At 30.1% G+C, this 21,003-nt stretch overlaps 1 protein-coding gene across 2 annotated transcripts; it reads left to right on the top strand.

Annotated features, from left to right (window-relative positions):
* The first annotated feature begins 1,286 nt into the window (after window positions 1–1,286).
* LOC101209056 (NAC domain-containing protein 72) lies at window positions 1,287–2,806 on the top strand. 2 transcript variants are annotated; one of them, XM_004147758.3, is made up of 3 exons: window positions 1,287–1,534; window positions 1,634–1,902; window positions 2,031–2,806. In XM_004147758.3, the coding sequence occupies exons 1-3, from the start codon at window positions 1,354–1,356 to the stop codon at window positions 2,538–2,540; spliced, it is 960 nt and encodes a 319-aa protein (XP_004147806.1). In that variant the 5' UTR covers window positions 1,287–1,353; the 3' UTR covers window positions 2,541–2,806. The 2 variants fall into 2 exon arrangements, with proteins under 2 accessions (XP_004147806.1, XP_011652388.1); XM_011654086.2 differs by having other exon boundaries at window positions 1,287–1,902.
* The last annotated feature ends 18,197 nt before the right edge of the window (window positions 2,807–21,003 follow it).

The following is a 21,003-nucleotide window of genomic DNA, read 5'->3' as shown; positions in this document are numbered from 1 at the left end:
CGCTCCAAATTAACTTTAAATTAATAATTAAGATTAAACACTTCGAAGTGTAAAAATATTTGGACGAAAATAATGTTCTTTAATCTATTTTCAAAAAAATAAATAGGAGAATATCAATTTATACCCATTTAAACTTTAAATATTTGTAAATGTATTAATTTACACAATTCATTGGATTTCATTTGGAAAAAACCTCGGGTGAAACTTGTAATCATATCAATTAAACCCTAACTGAGGAATATATTTTAGACTTTTAGATAAAATTTCCTTTGAAAACTCTCTAGCATTTACTTTAATTTTAATAATTCATCTTGTATGACCAACATTTAAAGAAGTCGAGTGTAAATTGTAATAAATGGTCGAATGGAATTGGAGGAGAATGTAAATTGTTGCGTGACTAATGAAAGTGTTATGTTTAGATTGAAATAATTGTCAAGGTAAGGTTTTAATCAATACAAAGTTTAGGGGTTATTCATATTTATCCTCAAATAGTAAAGTTTCGTCAAATAGTATTGTATCCAGTCAAAACAACTTTTTTTTATTGAATACGTAAAAGATGTTGAATCGTGTCTAAAATCTTAAGGCTCACGATAATACAAGTTTACGTCAGCTCGGGCTCAAGATAACTTAATTATATATTTAAAAAATAATAATAAATTAAACTCTAAACCCTAAAAATAATAATAAATTAAGTTTCACTATTAATTAAATAGACTTTAGTGTCAATTTCTAAAAGTTATTATTTAATAATATATTAACGTTACAACCATAAAATTTGAAACTTATAAACGAAATTGAAAAAAAGAAATAAATTTAAAGAGTAAAAAAAAAAACTAAATTAAAATAAAACTCAAAACATTAGTAAAGTTTTCCACACATTTTGGAGTAAAAATATATTTCCTTTAATTCAACACCAAATAAGATGGTGTAATAGAAGATAAAATAAAAAAAAAATCGAAATTTTTTGGCAAATTTCAATATTTTTACTTTTCTTCTAAATTTTTTACAAAACTTAAAAAAGAAAAAGAAAAAGAAGAAGAAAAAAAGCAAAATAAAACAAAAATGGTTTCGTCGTTATCTGGAGGGTACATGCACCGGAACAAGCTTGGCCGTACTTTAACCAGATAAGCTCAACTCAAAGCTAATTTATTATCTCTTAAAACCACTTGTCAGGTTCTCAATGGCCAGTATCTCAAGTGGGTCCCTTTCTTCTCATTCAGAACGCCGTACTTTTCCCTCTATATAAAACCCATTTCTCTTACCCCCTCCTAAGTTTCAATTCTCCAACAAAAAAAAAAGAAGGAAAAAAGACAACAAAGAAAAGCCTCAATTCTTGTTCTATCTTTAAAAAATATGGGAGTAGCTGAAAAGGATCCACTTTCAGAGCTTAGTCTGCCGCCGGGATTCCGATTTTACCCAACTGACGAAGAGCTTTTAGTTCAATATCTCTGCCGGAAAGTTGCCGGCCACAATTTCTCCCTTCAAATCATCGGCGACATCGACCTCTATAAATTCGACCCTTGGGTTCTCCCTAGTACGTATTCAGAAAAATATTATATCATTGCCATTTTATTTTTTGTAAATTTAAAATTTGTTAATTACTTAATATTTTTTTATTTATTTGGTTTTGCAGGTAAGGCTATGTTTGGAGAAAAAGAATGGTATTTTTTCAGTCCAAGAGACCGAAAATATCCAAACGGGTCAAGACCTAACCGGGTCGCTGGATCGGGATATTGGAAGGCTACCGGAACCGATAAGATTATTAGTACTCAAGGAAAAAAAGTTGGCATTAAAAAGGCTCTTGTTTTCTATGTTGGGAAAGCTCCTAAAGGAACTAAAACCAATTGGATCATGCATGAATATCGCCTCATTGATACTTCCCGCAAGACCGGTAGTACCAAGGTATATATATATATTAACTAAAATTCTGACTCACTCCAATCAGATTTAATTCAGTCTTTTGAGTTTGAGTTTAGCGGTGGTTTTCTTTTTCTTTATTATTTTGTTTTTTTTTTTTTGGTATTATTCAGTTGGATGATTGGGTTTTATGCCGAATATACAAGAAGAATTCAAGTGCGCAAAAGCTGCCACGAATGACGAGTAGCATTTCGAGTATGGAATGCAGCAATGGGGGGTCATCGTCCACGTGTTCTTCGTCGCACCTCGACGACGTTCTCGAGTCATTGCCCGAGATTAAAGACGGGTTCTTCAGGTTGCCTAGAGTTAATTCCCTTCTAACTTTACAGCAAGATCATGAGAATCTCAAGTTTCAGAATCATCTTATGGGGTCCACTAATTTCGAGTGGGCTTCCACCGCCGCTGCAACCTCCTTTGAAGGCTACAACTCGGTGGCCGAACTCGCTCCTCTTGCTCAGTCTCAGGCTCCGTCGGGGCTTATTAGTTCCGACATGTATATTCCGGCCGGCCAACCTCCGAGGAGCACGGTGGAGCAGGAAGTACAGAGTGGATTTCAACGGTTTCATAACTTTGGTTGGTTGCAGCAGAATTTGTCCAACTCGGGCGACGGTTTTGGGTTTTGAAAAATGTCTGGTGAGCAGTTTGGCGAGAGTGGGTGGGGTTTTAGGGGAGCGTGTTGGAAGAATCTTTGTGTAGATAATTCTTTGGGCTAACATTTGGGATTTCAAAAAAACGACAAAAAAAATTAGGTCCAAAATTTGAGGCAATTTTTACTCTAATACTTACATCAAATATATTTGCACTTTTGATTTAATGTCCTAATAAATGTTGTAGTTTTTTACCCTATGGTAAATTTTTGTTTCAACATTTTATTAAAAAGGTATTCTCATGGGTCTTAATGAATCATATAATTCAGGAATAATGTTATTTTTTAGTTTTAAATTGTATCAAATTTCAATCTGTGGTACCAATTTACATCCTTTACTGGAATCAATTTTAAAATAAGCTCAATTAAATTCTTAAACTTTCATTTTATAAATGGATTAATTTAGATTCTTTCTTTAGAATTTAATCTTAGATATGTCCTACACGTTTTGAGAACTAATTAATGTACTAATGATTTTCAAATCAATGCTACTAAAAGATTTAAATTGGTTGGATGACGACAATATATAATTTTTGAATATTATATATTTCATACAATATTGGACGAAAAGGATTTCAAAGAGAAACAAAATTAGAGAGAATTTTCTTTTTACAAATTCTCGTCAATGATTTATGTGTACATTAATCAAACTTAATTTTACATAAAACTTCTTTTAGGCAAAGTTTAAATAAATCTTGATATTGTTAAATTTAGTGAGTTCTAAGGAGATTTTAACGTACTTTTTCTTTAATTTAAAATCAACGAGCAAATTAATAGAAATTTGGAGGAAATTAATTGAAACATTTAATCAAGTATAAGAATACTCCAATTTGATAAGATTCAACCTTTTGACAGCCAATATGACATATATATTTTTATGTTGATGTATACGACACAATTTGATATACTTATCTTTGTGTTGACATATTCAACACACGATTTGACGTATCAATTTTTATTTTGACATATTATTTAAAAAAGATAGATAAATAAGTCATTTAGTATTTTCCAACTCAAAACTAAACAAACTATTTAAAAGTTTCATTTCCTAGTCCAAAACTAAAAGGCAAAAAAAAAAGTTCTTAGGATAAAATATCTTATAATCATCTAATTGTCAAGGTCGAAGTCTTTGTAATAATTGTCAAGGTCGAAGTCTTTGTAATATATATTTATATATATATATATTTATAATATGTAAAATATAACTTTCTTTGAATATTTTCAAAAATTAAATAGATCGAGTTCTTCATCTATCTTGATCCATATTTGTACATTTTCCTAATCTTCTTCCTCTTCCTGATTGATTTATGTTTTTTTCTATTAAACCCCAAGTTCTCAGTATGAGAATTATTGAATAGGGAAAAAGTCAGAAACATAAGTTACCTTACATTGAATCACCGTGGTGTATTTATGGAATTTGATATAGGGTTTATAATCTTTGTCCAACTAGAACTAGGATAAGAGTTTCAAAATCCTATATAAAGATGGACTAACTTTCAAGTTGAGTGGGCCAAAGCGCACTAAATGGAGAAGATTGGCCCCAACCTCAGTCTCATTTTGGTTCATCATTGACCGACACCAGAAGGTTGTTTGGGATTTTATCCTATACCATCATCTTTCTCGTGCGCCAATAGGCCAGTGCACTCTAATTGTTAAACCAAGAAGGTCAAACTCGACCTTGATTGGAATATGTAGACACATGCGCAATGAAATTAGAAGCTCTAATTATGTATCTAAATCATTTAGAAGTTAATATGCATTACCCTAATTAAATCAAATTAGGGTTAATAGAAAACATACCTTTGAAGCTTCTCAATTCTCATAATCTCCTCTAAAACACGGAATCTGGGACCACCATTAATGTTGATCCGCTATCATCTGGACTCAAAGTCGAGTTGTGGGACTCGATGAGTGTAGGATTGAGAGGAGAAAGAGTGATGAAAATTAGAGGAAGAACCAACTTTTGGTGAGAGAGAGGCGAAGACTTTTATGAAAAAAATTCAGCAAATTATCAAAAGTTTTTCGAAATGAATTTCAAAATCATTTTATAAAGAATATTTAACATGCATTATGCATGTAAAAACTTCACCATTGTTCAACACATCACAATCTACTTTCTCTCAATGGGCAAGGTGTCATCACCGTGAACTTCCAATCCCACTAAGAGTTTGTGGGATTACTTAATTTTTCCCACTAACTTAAAACCACATTTTGGTTTTTTTTTTTTTTTTTTTACTTTTTACAATTGTGACCATTTCCATCAATTTTAAGCTTTTGAATATGAATTATATTTATATTTTTTATATTTAAATCACATTTAAACATAAATCTCTATCTCTAAACTGATAATCAATCGATATATCGCATATACTAGTCGGTTTCTCTCTTATTACATGTTCGACTATTCAAACTAATGGACCTATAAATCATAGGCTTCAACGATCCGATATTAACTGACTAAACCCTTTTAGATCGAGCTAATCAACATCTGTTAACTAACAGGTCATTCGACTAAAGTTTCATTTTAAACCTTGTCTTTGTAATAACGATTTTGAACTTTTATGATTGTTATAGTACTACTGCAATGGATTAGTATGACCGGTATCAGTTTATCCCCTAAAGGAATATTAGATAGCAAGTTTCTAAGGTACGTCGTTTCTTCACTAGTTGTTGCTAGTGCTATCATTTATGACTTCATCGTTGAATAGTTGATTTCTTAAATTTTTCATCAACAACTCCACTTGCTATATTGAAGATACAATCATTAGTAGCCTAAGAGTCATGCTAGAGAGAGTCTCGACTTGCATCATTGTAACCTTCTAGAATAGAGAGAAACTTTTTATAATATAATCCTAGGTTAAACTACCACTAGTGTTCTTGAACAACTTTTCACCAGAATCGTAAGGAGTACATGTTGGTTTACTATCAAAGTAATTATATTTCTTTGAATTCTTTTCTATATAATGAGGTTGATAAAAGAAATTTCCTTTTCGAACCTGGTTTTTATGCCTAACATCACATTGCCTTGTTTTAAATCTTTCATGTCAAAAATCGTAGTAAACATTGATTTTACATTATTTATAATGTACAAGTTTGATCCAAATATTAACATATCATTTAGATATAAACATATAATAGTGCATAAGCAATTTTTAGACTTATAGTTGATGCATTTATCACTTTCATGAACTTTGAATCTTATAGTAGTGATTAGATTATCAAATTTCTCATGTCATTGCTTAAGGACTTTGTTCAATCAAAGAGATTTATTTAATTTTCAAACTTTGTTCTCTTGACCATGGACGATGAAAACTTTAGGTTGATGCATGTAAATCTCTTCTTTTAATTCACCATTCAGGAAAGTGATCTTTACATCCATTTGATACACTAAAAGATTATCTAGGGCTACTATAGATATTCATTCGTCATCTAAAATTTTAAGTATTGACTAGCTGCATACTTTTTTTAACTAGCTTCTTTGATGTCATATTTCTTATGTAAGACTTTCCAAACACGTACTGTAATAGTCATACAAACCATCAACCAAATAGATTAAGATTAGGTTTTTGCAAATAATTAAAATCATTTAAAGTAAATATAATGTTTTTTCTTACTTGGGCTCGTCCTCTCAATATATATATATAGATTATCATATGATTAATTTCCATGACTCAACCGATTGACATATATACCAGCGATATATATGTGTGTTAAACTCATAAAAACATTTGAATGTTTGATGTAATGGTTCATGCATAAACAAGTATTACAGCAGCATAGTTCAGAAATTTGCACCATTAAAAAGTTTAGGATGTAAAAGGCAATTAATCTACTCCATAGAATATTCGTGGCTTTCAAAAAAGAAAAGTCGATTATTAAGATAGTGGCCGAATATTTGGGACCATTTGTCCTTATGATAATTCAATAATGAGAAGTTAGATGTCAATAAATACATGAATTAAATTGTGTCCAAAACCATAAGTTTAGATTAATTTGCATAACTTTTTTTTATTATTATTAATTTTACCAACCTATCAAACACAAAATTAAAAAAAAAAAAAAAATCTGCCTCTAGACATCAACTTTAGTTACTTAAAAATATTTAATATATCAAATATTTATATGAGAAAAACAAAAACGAAATAAATTATAGCCATTTAAGTCATGGATTTGATAGATTTACAAGTAGTTTGATGGGTTTGTGTTATGTGGGGCAATATGTTTTGTATGCATGTGTTTTAAATGCTTTTCATTTTAATTATTTATTCCCTTTTTATTTTCCTAATATTTCTTTATTTGGTTTATTTAAATTAAATATTTTTTATTTATGGTTCTCAATCCTTGCTACCCAAGCTTTGTTGCAACTCCCAAATCAACCATGCTTTTTTACATAGTGCCCTTTTGTACAAAACCACAAGATCAAGGGGATCTTTTTTATCTTCTTTCTCCCAAATATACATATCAACAAGGACCCATTTAAGAAGGGGTTAGGGGCTAATCCATTTAAGCATGGGTTTTTGTATTTTAATATTAAATTAATTAATTTTTAAAGCTAATTAATATTTTTTTAGTGTGTTTGTTATATAGTTCGTTTATATAATAAACCTTATTTAAGCATGTGCATATGCTTCTAATACGCCTGATTTGACTTTGTTATGATGAAAGTGGTTGATTTTTTTATTACTTTGTATTTGATTGAATTACAATATAAACATAATGGTGAGAGATGGAGACCATGCATCAATTGATCAAATAGGAAGCGTTGAATGTGTGTTTGTAATCTAACAAATTTGAGATTTTAGTGCCATAATTTGCTCACATTTTGAATTTTCAATTCATTAGTTTATATTAGATTTGATTTACTTTAATTGAAAAGATTGGGTTTCTTTTGATTTCTTTAAAACATCAAAATATTGGTTTGATTTTAATTTTTTTAAATATAACTTTTTTATTAATTTACTTAAAAATAAATCATTTCATGATTTGATTTCTTTTATTTTTCTTACAAAATATTACCAAAAAAAATTTAGTTTGATTTATTGAATAGATGACGATAACTAAAACATATGATTCATGTGTAATATACTATGCAATTAAATACTGAATTAAATGAGGTATAACATAAATTTCAGAATTTTTCTTGATAATGTTGACGATTTGTCATCTCTGTTTCTTATTTATTCATCTTCTCTTCCAGACTTCTTTAGTTCATTTTTCAGATTTCCTTTCTTTTATTTTTAAGTGATTTGTTTTTTTGTTTAAATCTCAAGAATATTCAAGATCGTTTAAAAGGAATATTGAACTTTATCTAAATATGAACTTCATCTTCTTCATATTCAAGAATATTCAAGATCATTTAAATATCACATTGACATGATCTAAACGATCACTTACCCAGTTAACACGTTCATTTAGCATGGAAAACAAGATTAGATTTGAAACATTTTTTCCATCGTTTAAAAAGAACTACACTATCGTGTGGATATGTTCTAAACAATAATTTACCTAGTTAATACGATTGTTTATCGTATAACATTGTCAACATGATCATTTAGATTTGAAGTCATTTTTCAAAAACTAGGTAAATGATTATTGCGCATATGTGATTGAGCACATGTCACATGCTTCTACTACCCAGTTTAGGGTTTAGGGCCAGTAACCTCTCAGCGCCTAATTATGCGAGATGTATCTACAAGATTTCTCTTATAATACTTATAGAACTTTACGTTTAAGGCCAGTAACCTCTCAGCGCCTAATGTCCGCACTTGTTTGCCTTTCAGGATACAAATGATGGAATTTATCTCGCTAAGGTAGAGTTTGCTACAAAACTCCTCCTTAGGGGCATTAACCTTATCCTCGCTGCTTGTCCTCTCAGGTAGTTGGCAAATGACACTGGCTAGGCGATGAATATAACTCAACTAATGTGATGAGATTTATAAGCTAGACTCCTTATCGAGGGCTTATCACAACGCTAACTACTAATAACACATTGACAGATGAGAAGTCGAGAAATGATGGATTGAGAAGCGTATAGAGATACATTGTGTTAAAGAATGAAGACCTTCGGCTAATGTATACAATATAATTAAATACAATGTAAAATAAATAGTAAAATGGAAAGAGGAAGAAAATGAAATACAAGTTAGGGGGAACAGGGGATGGACTTTTCTCTTCTTAAACTCTAAGCTTTCGCATTACAATCTGGTCAGAGAAGAAAATAAAATACAAGTTAGGGGGAAAAGAGGAACGAGTGTTGTACAAACGACAGTGAGGCTAATCCTTGCCACCAACTATTTAGGCTGCTCGCCCATGCAGACCCCATTTTTTGTCTATTCTCACCTCCTCCTCTTGGTGAGGCTGAAGTTCTTTTATAAACAGCTTTTAGGCGAGAAAATTTTATTTCTCTGAGATTGTCAGTGTCGATTTCGGTCTTATGAGATCACATAGCTCCAACTACCAATCTTGTTATCAGTCTTCCAACCCAACCAGATTACACCTCTAATAGATATAGACTAATAACAACAAATCAATCCTTCACAAGTGTTCACAACAACAACTAGGTCAAGTTACCATTGTACTATAGGTTGCTTTCAAATTCTTAAATACTAGTGTTTCTTTAATGAACAACAAGTTTATTGTCCAACTGTTAAACATAAGCCTCTCTTGGGCCAGAGAGAGTAGAGCCCTTTATTTAAGTCTCGGAGCCACTAGGGAACATTCATCTACTTACCCTAAAGACAAGAAGGAGTGAGCACCATCTTGCATTATTAAGCTCCCAGCTTCTCGGTTAATTTGTTCTCTACATATTTTTCTTGTTCCACTATGCTATTTAAGCTCAAGAAGCATTTGTTGTTAGGGTTGCCACATTGTATTGGTTGTTCTTCATTGAGAATTTGATTGACCATTGTGTTTGAAGCAACAACTTTTTGTGAGTGGCTAAAGAACTTTTGAGTAGTTTGTTGAATATACTGCATTCATTTTGAACGTACGAAACTGCTTTAAGGGGAAGCCAAAAGCAAATTCAATGAGAAGAACTTCTCATCCTTAGGGAAAGCCTAAGGTTTGTTCTTGAGACGAGAGTTCTCAATATACTTTGGTGGACCTTAAATTACTCGAGTGAAGAGAGTTGAGAAGAAAGATAGATAACTTCAAGTGAGAGGGGGCTCATAAGTATAGGTGGAGCCTAAATTCTTCACTATTAATTGTCATATACTTAAAGGAGCCTCATATGTTATAAAAAGAGGGAGTCTTGCATCTAGGGGACCATAGATGTTTATTGAATTAGCTCTACAGTTGTCACTATAATCTTGAGTGTATGCAGATAAGTTCAATGTTATAACCATTTAACTTAATTATATTAATAGATTTTTTTTGGACACACTGTCTCCTAGTGCATGTTGTGTGACAACCTAATCTGTGTGAAAGAACCACTTTTGGAAATTTCAAAATGAATATACTTGTGAAAGTTCAAGGTTTAATTGTTTAAACTGATACAACTATCAAAGTTTATACAATTCTTAGTTTAAGGTCTAAATTGATACAATTCATAGTTTAGGAGTTGAAGTCGAGCTTGCCTTTTTAAAATGTATTGGAAGTCTCCATCATCTTTCAAATTCTAACCAAAGAAGGTAAGAGAGAATAATATGAATAATGAGGCATAATAATATAACAGATACAATAACTTTTGTAGATGCCAAATACGATTTTCCAAAAAAAAAGAATTATAATTATAAAACGAAAAGGAAAAAAATAAAGTCCAAAAGTTGTATCAAACTTTTTGTAAGTATCACAATACACGATTAACTTGAAAAGTTTTATTCTTTTATTCCCATTCCATTTAACTTTTCTTTTCTTTTCCTTTCTATTTTTTCTTTTTTATTGTTTGATTGGTCAACTTATTTAGCTGTAAATTATAATGCATTTGTTATATTTGAATTCTTTTTCTTTTCTTTTCTTTTTTCCTTTCACTTTCAAGCTTTTTCTGTTCGATTTTGTGTGTTCTTCTCCCAAACACAGTTGTAAAATGGACACGTACGTTTTTTGATTCGCACAAGTTATGACTACCAACAAATATCTTGTTCTTAACTCAATTACTTTTCCTCCAACCTTTATATCTTTTTTTCTTTTGAGAAAAATCAATGGTATTACACAATTTCTCAACTTCTATATATAGTTTTTCAGTCGTCAAATTACACAATAGTTACGGTTATTGAATTTTCATGTTTGTATTCAGTAATAGATTTCTCACACCTCAAAAGTTTTTTTTAATACGTATATTTTAAAGAGTAGATGCAATTAGTTAAAAATACTAGTATATGTAGTAAAAAGGAAAATTGTATCAAATGATAAAAATATTTAGAAAAAACAGTCATAACAAAATGTAAATTGAAGGGTTAGTGATATCATAACAAAATGTAAGTCCTTTTTTATATTGTAATGATGACAAATATGACAAGTAATTAGTGATATCAAATGATTGTCTGCTTTTAAATTTGCCATTTTTGTAATTTAAAAAATATAATGACTTCGATCCTATTATGATAATTTTATTTTACTATTTTTGCAAGCACTCCATATTATGTAAATTGTAAATGTAGCTATGAGTACATACTATATCCATAATAAAGATAAATATACACATAAATTTTATTTTATTTGTAATTTTTAAAAAAAGTTATTATAACCTTGATTATTAGTGTTATACCCATTGCATTTAACCTTCTAACAATACTATGTTTCTAAAACTTATATCTTTTTTTGTCTAATAAACTAAAACTTTATGTAGATTTCAAGGTACATAAATTTTGGAGTTAATTGCATAAATGGTAAAACAAAACCTAAAATAACGGTTTATATAGCACGCGACTAAAATAATGGCATTTTGGATTCTTCATCCTGAATTTCTCAAATTAAAAGCTATAACTCATAGCATACATCACTGGTAGTGCTACAATCATTTATAGTTGTTATCATTGATAACTACAATCACAAATAGGTCCTATGATTAATAGTTTTTAATTTGAGAAATGATTATTTCACATGCACATTTTTTTTAGATTTTTTCACATTATCACTTATAGTTGTTATTAGTTGTTATCATTGGTAGCTATATCAGTGATATCTTTCTATTTGTCATCATTATGGTTGTTTATTCCTGGATTTTTAAAATTGAAAGTTATCATCAATAGTTGCTATCAGTTATAGCAATTGATATCTGTTATAAGTTGTTGCCACTAATAGATGCTATCAACGATAGCTTTTACTTTTAGAAGTGTGCTATCAATTATATCGTTGATAACGGCAATTTGTAATAGCATGTGTCAGTGATAGCTAGTCATGTTGGAGGGCAAACTAACTTTCTATTTGAGAAATGTGCTATCAGTTACAATCGCATATATCTTCTATAAAAGATATAAATGATATACGTGGTGTTACTAATAATAGAAGAATATCATTAATAACATTTATTAATAGTAGAAGGATATTATCGATATAAGTGGCATTCCTAATAGGCTACTATAAATGATATCAAGGTAATTAACGTTTCTATAAAGTGACATTGTGGTTGTTTGTTTTTAGCATAAATGGACAAAGAAAAGAGATAGTATTATTAGTATCCCATCAATGATAGCTTTGAAGCACTGATAACATACTATCCATGATAGATTCTATTACTAATAGTATAAATGATAGCAAACTTTATTTACCTTACTGATATATGTGATGTAAATTTTAATTAATTTATTGATTTTCAATTATCAAAAATAGTACAAAATGTATAGAACAGAGGTTGCAGCTGACCAGATGAATGAGTTTGTTGTTAAGAAGAGATTAACAAAACCAACCAATAAAATTTTAGAAAATGCAAAAATGTCCAAATGAGAAAAAAAAAAGTATCTCCATGTAAAATTCTATGACACTCCAAAATTCTATCTTCAAATATCACAAATGTAATAATTAGGTGTTTGTTTGAAATTTGACAAGTTTTTGTTTAACATGAGATTGTTATGTTTATGTTTTTGTATGAGATTCAATTGTAATACTTAAGCTTTCGTAAGTTGCAACATTACAAGATATAATTCATACAGCTTTGAAATAAAATTGATTTAGTTGCAAATTTTTGTTGTAATAAAACTATAATAAGTCGAGGTTTTCACGACGTGTAATGTGTCGGCAAAGATTGGATATGAGGTCAGCAAACATTCTTCCAATGTAATCCTTTATGTTGGGAAGGATGTCGAGAGAACAATGTCGGGAGAACCATTCCCGACCTGCAAATATGCATTCCCATCTTCCGATGCCGATTTTGCTGACGACAGGAAGACGTTAGTAAAACCTAACCCCCAACGTCACATTTTGAAATCAGGCATAGGCCTCTGTCGATGTACCATGCAAGCGTTGGGAGAACTCTTCTCCCAATTTCACGTCGCGCAACATCTTCCCAATGTGGTCTATAAAGCATTGGGGAAAGCCTTAAAGTGGATAAAAGCCCTGACAACAAAAAAAATTTTCGAACTATTTCTCAATTTAATTTGGGGATTCCAAAATACCAATACATTGACAAAATTATACATAAACTAATTTTCTTATTATAACTTAAAGGGTAAGAATGTTTTCTAATTATAGATTAGACAAAAAAATAATTTACTTAGTTTGACGCCACATAACCTACTAAAACTCGGACACCACCCATCAGAGACCATCTTATTCTCTGAGATGAGTTTGGTTTATGGAAACCAATTGAGATGAGAAAAAGTTTAGAGAAAAACTATTTTTGCAAAGAGTAAAAGCATTCGCTTAATTAAGAAAAAGTGTTTTTCTTATGCATATTTATAACTCCCTCTCAAACGAAAGAGTAGAAGAGAATCACGAGGTTCTATTAATTAAAAAATATTAAATTAATAGAAATTCAAATCTACTAATTAATTAATTAATCAAATAATATTTAAGTAATATTTCATTTAAATTATATTTAATAAATATATCTCAAATATCTTATAGTTTTAAATTAATTTATTTAAATCAAATAAAATTAAACTAAACAATTAATTAATTGAATTAATTAATAGTTAAATTAAATATCTAATATTAAACTTAAATTAAATTAAATTTAAATCATATTCAAATATAAATTTCTCTCATAACCAATAATTTTATTAGAATCAAATTCACATTAAATTAATATTTGAACTCATTTAAATATTTTATCTCTCATAAATTAATTTTGAATACTTAAATATTTCTTTGTGATGATGCTAACTTTTATGTGCACATAAAACCACCGTAGGGTGTACGGGCTACAGGGTGATAAGAAGTTGGCTTATGCATTGAAAGGAGCGTATAAAGCTTAGAAATATGAGCAGCAAAGACAAATTTGTATATTCTCGGATGTTGTTGATACAGTAGTCTAAGCACGGGGTAATGAAACCAAGCATAGAGAACAATTCAGGATCCTTAGCAAGATGAAATGATTAGTTAAACATAAAGAAATGTTGATGTGAAATGAAATGATTTGTCGATATGTTTAAATGATTTATTATTTTTGCGAAATGATTATGAAAAGGTATTGCGAAAGTTTTTCATAAAAACTCACTAAGTCTTTTAGACTTACTTTTTAAAAATCTATCTTCCAAAATAAGGCGTTTAGGCCATGTAAAGAATAAGTTTGAAGGATTTGCGGCAAAGTGGTTTAAGGCGTTTGGAAAATAGTTAAGCCTTGGTTATTTGGTCCAAGTATTGTAATAATGTATGAAACATCTGTTATTAATCAAGTATACGTTTTGATTTGTATTTATTTTACTTGGTGTTATATTGACCACTGTAACGTTTTTAGTGTTGTCAATGGTTTAAAATGAGTTGAGAATAAGATTTTTCTATAAGAAAATTTCAAGGTTGTAACAAACTCGCATCCTATTCCTACTACTTCGACGTTTGCAATACAGTTTGGGGTGTGACAAAATGAGTTAGAGGATGATTCATTGGCTCCATGTGAATCTTGTCTTGAAGGAAATATCACTAAAAGATCACTCCATGTGAATCAACGTGTATATATCATCTCACATGCCACTACTTTTAGTTTTTAATCTCATTTCTTCTCTGTATACCTAATTTTCAGTTTACTTATTTATTAATTTTCGTTCTTTTTTTATTTGATTTTTTTATCTTCTCAGCATTTAAATTTTATTGATATTTTTTGTATCATGTTCTAAATCATCATTTAAACTGTAGTACATGATCCTTTAGAAGAACATTACTCACACGTGTGTTATTGACTAATTACGTGTTGACAGAGATATTTTTTATATTTTACATTATGGACCGATAAGTTTTTTCCTTTTTTAAAATTTTCTATATAGTGTAAATATTGTACCAATTTCTTATATTTCTTTTTCAAAAAAACCCTAAATTTTAATTTAAATGAAAACAAAGGGGGTTTATGTTGATGGGATAGAAAAGAGATATGCAATGAATGAGGAGAGAGAATTGCAAAACACATAAATTATATACATACACGTATATATTTAAGAAAACACAAAAATATATACAACCCCTCTAACAAAAATCAAAAGTCTAGTAAAATATTTTTATAATTTTCAGATTTACCATTGTGTCACTTCTCTTTCTTCTTCTTTTATTTTTGTGATTTTTTCTCTTCTATATTTCCTCATTTCCTTTTATCATATTTTATTTTTTCTATTTTTAAACGATTTATTCTTCTGTTTAATTCTCCTATTTCATCATCATCATTTTTGGTAAGATTCTTTGAAGCTATTTCATAATTGTTTCAATATTTTTCTTCATCTTTCTCATATTTGAGAATATAAAGATTATTTAAATATTATTTTAAATGACTAACACGATCGTTTAAATTTGAAGTTTTTTTCCATCGTTTAAAACGAAACATGATCATGTTCGTTTAAATTTTTATTTCTTTTTGCATCATTTAAAAAGAACTACATGATTGTGTTGACATGTGATATAAACAATCTCTTACCATAGTCAACACAATCGCTTAGCATAGTCAACGCGATCATTAAATTTGAAGTTTTTTCCCATTGTTAAAAGAACTACGTGGTCATGTATCATGACCTAAACGTACGATTATGGACCATTCGTTTAGATTGTAGTACACAATCATTTAAAAGAAGATTACTTACACGCATATTGATTGTGGTAATTTTTGTATTTTTCATCGTGGGCTTGGGGGATTTTTTCGTTTTTGAAATTGTTTTATATAGTGTGAATATTTTTAAATATACAGTGTTGTTCTTGTTTTAAATATGAAGTGTACATGCATGTTGATTGAATGAATATTTTACTGTTGATTGTATAGAAAAGAGATATTTAGTTAATTACGAGGAAAGAGAATTAAATATATATGTAGGTTAATTTACATAAATGTAACAAAATTCAAGAGTATTTACGGACCATTTAACAAAAAATATAAGTTCATGAAGCCGATAAAATGTTTTCATATTTTCAAATTTGTCATTGTGGCACTTCGCTTTCTTCTTATTCCTTCTTTGTGATTTCTTCTCTTTCAGATTTCTTCATCTCCTCTTCTAGATTTTTTTTCTTCTACTTTAAAACGATTTTTTTTTTTAATCTTCTATTTCATCCTCATCATTTTTTACAAGATTGTTTGAAGCTATTTCACGATTGTTTCAACATTATTTTTCATCTTCCTCATATTCGAGAATATAAAAATATTAAGGTGATTGGAATGGTGAAAGTAAAAAAGAAAAGGAAAAAGAAATTATTTTCTCATCTTCTTCTTCCACTTCACCCAAAGTGTCGCTACTCTCTTCCTCTTCTCCGTTCAGTTTTTGGTCAACCTCTATTTGAGCCATGCCCACCGCCGCTCGTCGTCATCGGTCTCCGTCGTACAGTCGATGACCAGCCACGAGTTGTTCACCGTCCACACATCGTTCTCCTGTTCAAGCAGATCCACTCAGCTCCTCTGTCCGTGTTTCCGCTCACTACCCTTTAGCTACTGCCCTCTACCACTACTGCTCATCGATTTTGGTTAAGTTAGATGCATTTTGTGAGATTGATTAGGTTTGGATATGGGTTTTGAAATACCAATTAAAGGTTAAGTAAGGTTCTAAATTTAGATCAAATTTGGAATGAATATTAGATCTTTTTTTCTTATTGAAGGTTGAAGCGGAGACTCTTGGAAATGAATCCTTGATTTCTTGTCAAGTTTAGAATTTAGTTTTCAACCAAGTATTATTTTGGAAAGCTAAGGTTAAATAAAATTGGTAATTTTGGTTTTACAAAATTATTAATTTAGATATCTTAGGTATAGGTTGAACTTGCATTAATTTTTCAACGAAGGATTTTTAACTAAGGTATGGTAAGAGATTTTATTACTGAACTTCAATGTTAAGATTGAAGTTTCTTGTGATGAACTAACTGATTGATTGCGAATATAATTAAAATGTACATTGATAGGATTATGTGATCAGTTGACATGATTGATTCGTAATTATTGAGACCGTTGGATGAATTGTGCATGACATGTTTAAGACTACTTTGAACTAAAGATTGACTGCAATAATAGACTGTATTTGGACTTATGGTAGTTGTTGGATTTAGAAATTAGGCTAGTTTACCTACATGCACGATGTATGCATCTCCTACAAGATCACCAGTAATTGTATCTTTAGGTTCATTTTATGATGGATGTGTGTGCCTCTGTAGGACCACAAGACTGATATCATTCAAGTTTATCTAGTGGGACTAGCGGAGTCCATTACTGTATATATTTGTATACTCATCAAGGTAAAGAGAAAAGGAAAGTTGGGACCCGTGACCCCATATGGGAACTCTATGTTCATGCTTCAGCAGAATTAGATGATTTTTATTTAAAATTTATAAAAAAAATTCTTATTTTCATGTTGTAGGTAGAGCTCGAGTTAGGTTTTCTTTAGTAGTTTTATTTATTTTCGATTTCAAAACTTCTGTATCATTAAATTGTTTTAGCGTATCTTTATTTAATAAAATAAATAGACTTCTTTTTGTTTTCAAGTTTTAAAAATATTGTTTTTATTAAGTAATGATCTCAGGTTAGCACTAAAAAGTTGGATCGTTACCTTTTCAATCGGGATAGATTTTAGATTAAATTTTAATTTGATTTGTAGAATTGTTGATTTTTGAATAGTTCAATGATCCAAAACACTCTTTTCGTGCTATTCCTACTCAAACAGAAATATATAGAAGGTAGAGAATATTGGTTTCCCAACCCTCTTGCTGTACTTCCAGCTAAAGCCTCCTGCCTGCCCTCGACTCAATTGTTCTCATGGGCATGGTTACCCAAACTCGTATAAACCAGACGAACGTTGAAAAGATACATGCACATATGAGACTAGATACTAATATCACCACAACCACATTTTGCAAGCCTCCGTAGATAAACTCCCAAGCAAATCGATCAAAATCAACTTACCACATTTTTCAAAAGTTTTTTTTTTTTTTTTTTTTCCTCAACAGGCCAAAATCTCAAATCCTTTTCAACTTGTATATAACAAACTCATAAGTTGTAATTCAAGGTGATATCGATCAAATCCTTTTATTAATTACAACTTAATCATAGTTGCAAACTTGGCAAGTGGACAATACTCATTCTTTGAATTCCTAAAATTTTATTATAACAATTAAACTATAAAATTTTGCAAAGATAAATTTATATTGAAAATTTCACAAAGAAAAAATGAAGACACACCTCACAGTATAACTTTTATAAGATATAGATATGACAGATAGCTTTATGTTATGTGGCTACTAAATTCAAAACGAGTGAATATGTGAGCTTAGCTCCTTTATTCATACTATACACATTAGGTTGAGGACATAAAAGTAAAACGGTGTAATAATTTGGAATTATAAGAAATGAAGAACAGATTTGAAATGGTCTAAAATATAGGCAAATATAATTATTTTGAAAAAGAAAAAGGAGAAGTACAGAAGAGATCAGCTGACAAAGCATGCGCTGCACGTGGGGGTGGAAAAGGAGATTGAGTTTCAATTAAGGTCCAATCTCAAACCCCAAAACAAACCACACGCATGCCTTTACGTCATGTTTTAAAAGTTTGACCTAAAGAAGTTCACAATATTTATTTGCAATTTGTAAAGGTAGTATGGTTGGTATAATGTCTTGGAGTTGAAAAGTTTGAAATTTGTATGAATAATGCTTGTATTCTACAAAATAATAGGACAAATGTGTACACCTAAACTAGAGGGAAAAAACGAATGTTACTGGAATTCTTTTTTATGGAACTCATAAGTAAGTAAGTAAGAGTAGGATTATGAATGGGGAAATTCATGGCAATCCAAGAATTAATTTTGCGACATAAAATAAAAACTCGTAAGTTTGAATTTATTTGAGTTTTTCTTTTTTATAACGAGCGTCAAGCTCGTGCTCACTGAAATGCACCTAAAATATGAGTTATTTACTCTTGATTTAGGATAGAATTTCACAAGGTTTTATTAGAAATGAAATGGTTTCAGAGTGATTTTCAAGAATTTTAAATTTGAGTGAAAGAACAAAATTTGGAGTTAAAACCAGTCAAAATGGTCAATAATCAAGACAAACTGGGACCAAGATATCAAGTAGGGAAGAAAATTATAGGAGAAAACCCATAATGTTGTCAAAAACAGGACAACACTGTGGTGCTTTCGCTACGCTACCCTCGAAGCATTTTGCAAAAGTTGAGTGTTGCAATAGGCAAGGGAAGCATTGCAACGCTCTAAAGAAGTGTTGCAGCTCTGTACGAAAGTGCTATGGAGTAGGACAAGTGTCATACTGCTTGGTGATAAAGGGCAAAAGCATCGCAGGGCCTGGCTTTCTATAATTGAAATTTGGGCATTTTTGAAAAATTATTGTTGGCCAAGTTTAATTTCATCCCTATATATATTTGGAAGCTACTTAACGTACCATTCATCATATTGTAGAGTGTCTTAAGACCAAAGAGAGAAAAATTAAAGCAAAATATGAATTTTTATGAAGTTGGTAGGATCAAGGATCATTGAAAGGCCAAAGCCATCTAAAAAATGTGCTTGAGAGTCGGATAACTTTTCTTAATCTTTCTTGGTTCTTGGTTCTGGATTTCTTTGGTTGCATTTTGGTATTCTGATGTTGGTCTTGTCTATAGAAATCATGTCAGGCTAAAATTCTCATTGTTTTAGGGATAGATGAATTATTGTATTTGAATTGTTGAACATTTTGTTTCTTGAATGATAATTTACATTTACGCTTTCTAGCATGATTGTTATTAATTCTTTTGAATATTTGATCAAAGTTTGAACGATTCCATGGTTTAATTCTTGCTTGAAAGAATAGGTTTAAATTAGATCATGCATGTTAGACTATCGCTTGAATTCACTATTTTAGTTGGATAATGGTAGAGATTATGTTGATGCATGAACTAGATTAAAAAAATATATGTCAAAAGAAAATACAAATTTCCAACTTGTAACACAAATGGACACAAATATTGGACTAAAATATTAGATTAAAAAAAATGTCTCTTCTCTCTCCACGAGAACAGAAAAAAGAGAAGAATTTTTGTTAAAGTGTGGTGGATTTTAGTCCACTAATGGACTAAAATATATGTCTAAAGAAAACAAGTGAATACAAATATTTGTGTTACAATTTGTGAATTTTGGATCCTTGAGACTCTTCAAGTGATTGGAACGTTACTGAACTGTATTGGAGTGGTGTTAATCATTAGAGGCTAGCCATATGTGTGTTGAAATGAATTGGTTGATCCAACTTCATGTTGCTTTAGATTTATCTACAATTGTGGCCTCAAAAGGTTGGTAACTATTTTTTTTTTACCCATGCTAGCTTTTCTAATACCGTTTCCTTTTGATTATAGTCCATTATTTGTCTTAGTTTTTGTTACTGTTGGTATAACCACGTGATACTTGTTTAATAAAACTACAACTATGTCTATGGTGAATTTTTACTTCTAGGATTTTTAAAGAGTGGTGTCAATGGGCAACCAAAGTACAACACAACTAGTTAAGGTATTGTTATAAGTTTGAATTTTCACTCACTTATGTTATTGAACTTACAAAGTGGTGTCTTTGAGGTTATTTTTATTCATTAGAGGGGGGAGGTTATATGCAGTACTTGCACATGGTCAATTGTTGTAGATCGAGTGCATTGAATTTCTGCAATTGTATCTTTAGAAAAGTTGAGTTTCTTGCATATTTTTTCATCTTACAAATGTTTTGTTTCATTCTTTTACTAATGTTTTACAAAATATGGATATGGGCTTAGTAGGGAGTAACCATACCTTTAATCCGATTAAAATGCAAGTACATAGAGATTTTACATTTTGTTTCTATTTCATGGATATAATTCTATTATCAAAGTTCTTAGAATTAGAAGTTGAAGTTCTTAGTTTTAATGCTAGTCTTATTTTGTTTGTAGA

Source organism: Cucumis sativus, chromosome 3 (genome assembly GCF_000004075.3).
Source record: "Cucumis sativus cultivar 9930 chromosome 3, Cucumber_9930_V3, whole genome shotgun sequence".
In the NCBI taxonomy this organism is placed as follows: domain Eukaryota; kingdom Viridiplantae; phylum Streptophyta; class Magnoliopsida; order Cucurbitales; family Cucurbitaceae; genus Cucumis; species Cucumis sativus.
Note: the sequence above shows the minus strand (reverse complement) of the source record. Positions and strands in the feature narration are given on the sequence as shown.